The sequence below is a fragment of the Gadus macrocephalus genome, chromosome 16, assembly GCF_031168955.1.
Source record: "Gadus macrocephalus chromosome 16, ASM3116895v1".
NCBI classification, from domain to species: Eukaryota; Metazoa; Chordata; class Actinopteri; order Gadiformes; family Gadidae; genus Gadus; species Gadus macrocephalus.
Genome location: NC_082397.1, coordinates 15691812 through 15697268, shown reverse-complemented (window position 1 = coordinate 15697268; position 5457 = coordinate 15691812). Strand labels below are relative to the sequence as shown.

Here is a 5457-nt window from a genome sequence, read left to right as displayed (position 1 = left end):
TGTATTTGTTTTTAAACTTTACCTGCACTGCAGTGCTTTGTCACCTCAGTTATTTTAACTTTTGTTGTCTTGTCTCTACCACAGCAACGCACAATCGCCATCTGGCGTGGAGTACTATTAAACAGCAGCATAGAGTATAAGGCCTTTTCACTGCCTATGAGCTCAACTACACAGATGGCGGACAGGAGATGTTTCATGGCATCCTTATGGCCGAGCAACTGGCCATGCATAGGGCTTCAATCCCTTGAAGATGAATGGATACGAGAGGGAAACAACACCGTCTGCGGCACTCTTTCATCACGCTCAGACCCAAACACATACAATTTCCCCCCAGCTCGAGGACGTAATTTTCATCCCTTCTGCTGCACAAACGTGGCAGGATGTGGTCGCCGGCTAAATAGATGGACAAACAGCGCCGCTATTATTCAGAAGTATGTGTTATTCATTCCGAAGCCATTATTCCTTAGGATGGATGGTGTGAACCCTTTGCTGTAAGAGCACCCCATTTCCATGCAGGTAGGTGGGTGTGTGCCCGCATGTGTGTGTCTCTTAGTGTGTGTGTGTGTGTGTGTGTGTGTGTGTGTGTGTGTGTGTGTGTGTGTGTGTGTGTGTGTGTGTGTGTGTGTGTGTGTGTGTGTTGGTGTGCGTGGGTGCGTTTGTACAGCAAACAAGCCATCCTTTTGTTATTATCTCTCCCTTTTTTATGTTGCACCCCAATGCAGAGAATAATAGGCTAGATGCTAGACACACACACACAACATGCACAAGGGGAGACCTAGACACTTTCCTCAGTGTGTAATATGGTGTGTGCAGTTTGTGCTTGTCTCTATCTGTATGTGTATGTGCATGTGTGTGTGTGATGAGAGGGGGTTGATCAGATGACGTGAGGAATTGATTAGGTGTCATCTCCACTACAATAGACCCCCCCCCCACACACACACACGTCTTTGTCACCCCTGCCTTGACAACCACAGGTGAAGCTAAAGTTACAAGAAACAGGTACAGCATTTGGAGTCGTGAGGAAGGCATTATTGATGGAACGAGTTGTTGATTATTAAAAACGATGAATATAAAAAAGCAATGAATCAATGAATCAATAATGAAAAAAAAAAGCATTGGCTGACTTGGATGACCTCAGTCTTTCATTTCACAAACACAAAAACAACATAAACGTATTGTTTGTCATGGCATTACGTTTACGCCCACCATCATGAACCTTGGCTCTGTATGGAGGACAGGTAACATTGTTGAGGGAAGTGTCAAGTCTTCCAGCGCCACTGTCGCTCTGACGACATCAACTCCAACAAATCCAACAAAAGGTTGGCTTTCGCAATGAACCCCTCATTCTGTGTGTGTGCGAGTGTTTGTGTGTCTGTTTGTGTGAGTGGGTGGGCAGAGTTGTTTAAGGCTAGCGTGGCTGGGTAATGTGGGTATCCATCATATTTATGTGTCTAGTACTTTTCCTCTTCTCAGCATTAAGGGCCACACTTGGTGAAGGACACGATGGCAACAATCTCCTATCTCGTGTTTCACTCTCTCCCTCTCTCCTCATCTTTCCTGTGCCTTCAATCAATCAGCCCAGCACTCATCGTGGGATAACACATAGTTTGCAGGCTATGCCTGGTGACTTACCTTTGCCTGTATAAAAGAAAGAAATAATATTGATCAAATAAATACATATATTATGCACACATGAACACACTTAAATGGACTATGTGGACACAGAAATGCCACGTCATGTGTTTATGTGTGTGTTTATGTCTATCTATGTGCGCGTCTTTGTGGGTGTGTATGCGCATGTCTGAACATGTGTGCTTAGTTCGTATGTCACAGTGTGTGGCTGTTGATCCGTGTGAGCACGTGTGTGTCCATGTGTGTGTGTGTGTGTATCACAGTGTCTTTTGGTCCGTGTGCACATGTGTTTGTATGTGTGTGTGTGCGTGGTGTGTGTGTTTGCCCGCGAGTGTGTGCGTACGTGTGTCGGGCTAGCAGGTAGATGGCCTCCCAGATGGGCTAGATCTACATTCTAGCCCTAGAGCTGGTGAGATGGGCTCAGCGATATTAGAAGTGGGTGGAGGAGCAGGCAGCATCATGCTGTAGATGAAGAGCCAGCAGAGGACGGTGGCAGCAGTGATAGATTAGTGCTGGCTGTGAGGAGCCATGCAAAACAGCACGGCGATGAGAGAGAGGAAGATAAATATGTACCCAAAGCCAGTTTCTCTCTCTCACTCACACACACACCACAGAGACAACAAACCCGCATCCTGTGCCGCTGGTTTATCTTTTTCTACCTCGTATGGCAGACACACACACACACACACACAGACACACACACACACACACACAGACACACACACATACACACCTACACACACACACACACGCATAAAGTAATGGCAACCGTGTCCTTTGGCACAGCACCTATTTTCTGCTCCCCGCACAAACTAAATTTATCACCTGCAGAAACCTTTTATGTGTGCGTTTGTGAAAGAAGCAGACAGGGAGGCAGTAGTAGTATGTCCGCCTTTGAACCGAACCCCTGGTACTCTAACCTGGTGAATATACACACTGGGGAAGGGATAGGAAACACTCATAATTAAATGTGTCCACTGCTCCACACCTGGGGGTTTTCATTGGGGCATGCTCTCACACAGACACAGACACACACACAAAAACACATAAATGCAAGGGAAACTTCGTCATCAGATTGGATTCTTTAATGCTTAGTCATGTCACAATGTCATGATTTTTTTTAAATAGCCAATGGTAAGAGCTAATAGCTTATTGTCAGGGCTGACTACACAGAATACAAGGCACAGTCAGTAGCCTCACTTATCTACATGACAGTGAAGGTTTCGAAAATAAATGCAAATTAGTCTATCGTTGTTTAAAGTAGTCCCCAAAAATGACAGGTGTGTGTTTGTGTGTGTGTGTGTGTGTGTGTGTGTGTGTGTGTGTGTGTGTGTGTGTGTGTGTGTGTGTGTGTGTGTGTGTGTGTGTGTGTGTGTGTGTGTGCATGCATACATCCACATGCCGGTTCATCCATATCTGACTCGCCGTGTTTCAAGGCAGTGACAAGACACTCTGGTGATCTCTCGCCACTTCCTCTTCCTCCTGTTTCTGCTCCTCACTGACTCCGCCCCTGCAACGCAAACGCACCAATAAAAAAGCGGCGGCGGGTACAGTCACCGCTGGAAGTTGTCAGTGATCAGTAGTCACAACGTGAAGGCTATCAAAGCAAACGACCGAGCAGAGGGAGCAATTATATGGAGGGCTGGAGTATGCACGATGCATTACGGCTGATGAGACCAGAGTCTCATGTCTCCCGCTGATCTTGAACGCACCTCACATATACCCAAAGACCACCCGAAGAAAAAAAATCCCACCTGGCGGTTATTAAAGGGCAGGCTAGGCAGGTGAAAAAGTGCTGACTGAAAAATATCTTCAACTAATTCCTCCGGGATGCCCTTAAAGTGACGTCTAATTAGGGTGTCTTAAAAGTGGTTTTCCCTGTACAGAAAGTGCGATGACCACCGATAATAAAAGATATAGGTGTACGTAGCTAGAAGAGAGGGGCTCGGGGGCCGGAGACGAGGCAGCTGACGGATGAATCAAAGAGGGTGTTAATGTGTGTGTGTGTGTGTGTGTGTGTGTGTGTGTGTGTGTGTGTGTGTGTGTGTGTGTGTGTGTCTACGTGTATGCGTGCGTGCGTGTGTGTGTGTGTGTGTGTGTGTGCGTGTGTGTGTGTGTGTATGTCTACGTGTATGCGTGCGTGCGTGTGTGTGTGTGTGTGTGTGTGTGTGTGTTTGTGAGTGTGTGTGTATGTCTATGTGTATGCGTGCGTGCGTGTGTGTTTGTGAGTGCGTGTGTTTATGCAGACATGTTTGTCATTAAAATGAAGAACACACAGTCCACGGGATGACCTCAGAGGACCTCCAGCAGGGCCCTCTGTGTACACAGCAGAGCCCTCTGTGTAGGTTGGGTAGAGTCGCGTTGGCCGCCGAAATATGCAAATGGTGTCACTCTGCTGAAAATGTGTGTGGATCAGATATTTATGACGGATCTGGTATTCATGAGGAAACAAGTTCATATTATGGAATTACAGCACACGCATGGAGTCGGCAAATATGTATTAGACGCTGGGAAAACAATTGCCAGAGTGTGTGTCTTTGTGTGTAGGTGTGTGTGTGAGGGTGTTTGTGTGTGTGTGCGTGCCTGCGTGTGTGTGTGTGTGTGTGTGAGGGTGTGTCTGTGTGTGCGTGTGTGTGTCAGACTCGTGTAAGGAGTTTGGGATCATTCTGGGGAGTGTGCGTCAAGCGTGTTAATCTGGTTATTACACGTCTTGCGGTGATATTCAAAGAGCTCTGATCAGCACTGCACCCTGAGGACAGCTTACACACTCTGACACACATAGACATCCCATTACACACATGTGCACACATACATCCACACACGCAGAGAAAATGTCCGTTAAGCATGTAAAAATAAAATTACATTCACTATGTGATACGAACACAAGCACGAGCACAAACAAAAACACACCCACACACATACACAAACATAAACATGTGTACATAATTATACTTACATGCATACAACCACACACAGACACACACAAACACACAAACATACACACACATGTATGTAGTTAAAAACTCTCTCACTCACACACACAAATGCAGGTTGCCAGACATTGTCTCTCCCTCACACAAACACACACACAAAATCATACCCATGTTAAAACCAAACTTTATGGTCAAATGTTGCCATTGCTAGGGGCATATTTCCGCTAGATAGCTGTACTTCACACTCCACACGTCCGACAAAGAGAGGGATTACGGGAGGACAACACACAGATAGGGATTACTTCCCCCCCCCAGCTGTCTCTCTCTCTGTGGCCAGCGAGGGATGGATTCAAACCAACAGAAAAAAACCTTGCATAACATGCTGATCATCACGGCCAGAAGAACTGAGATACGAGTGAGTAAATATGGGGGGATGTGGGGGGTAAACCTTATTCAGCTGTGCTGATTCTACCCAGAACAGGGTAGTGGATTACACATGCTGTGAATTAATTCATGAATGAATGATGGCGAATAAATGCATATTATAAAGTTTCATATTCTCAATGTTAACGGCCATAATCATCACCGGCTGAAAAGTTCCTGCTGACATAAGCATGACAAAAATGTGCTTGGGTGTGTGCACGTGTGTGTGTGCTCACCTTTGTGTAAGTGTGGTGCAAACCTGGGTGTGTGTGTGTGTGTGTGTGAGTGTGTGAGTGTGTGCTCACCTGTGTGCTCACCTGTGTGTAAGTGTGTGTGCACAGCTGTGTGACCATGTGTGTGTGTGTGTGTGCTCACCTGTGTGTAAGTGTGGGTGCACACCTGGGTGACCGTGTGTGTGTGTGTGTGTGTGTGTGTGTGTGTGTGTGTGTGTGTGTGTGTGTGTGTGTGT

At 46.4% G+C, this 5457-nt stretch overlaps 1 protein-coding gene across 1 annotated transcript in view; it reads right to left on the bottom strand.

Moving 5' to 3' along the window:
• Positions 1-2909: 2909 nt before the first annotated feature.
• The window catches only part of zbbx (zinc finger, B-box domain containing), a 57612-nt gene continuing 55064 nt past the window's right edge, over positions 2910-5457 (bottom strand). Inside the window, exon 21 of the mRNA XM_060075517.1 lies at positions 2910-3142. Coding sequence (XP_059931500.1) covers positions 3064-3142 — 79 coding nt within the window. The 3' untranslated portion in view covers positions 2910-3063. The remainder of the gene's footprint in view (positions 3143-5457) is intronic.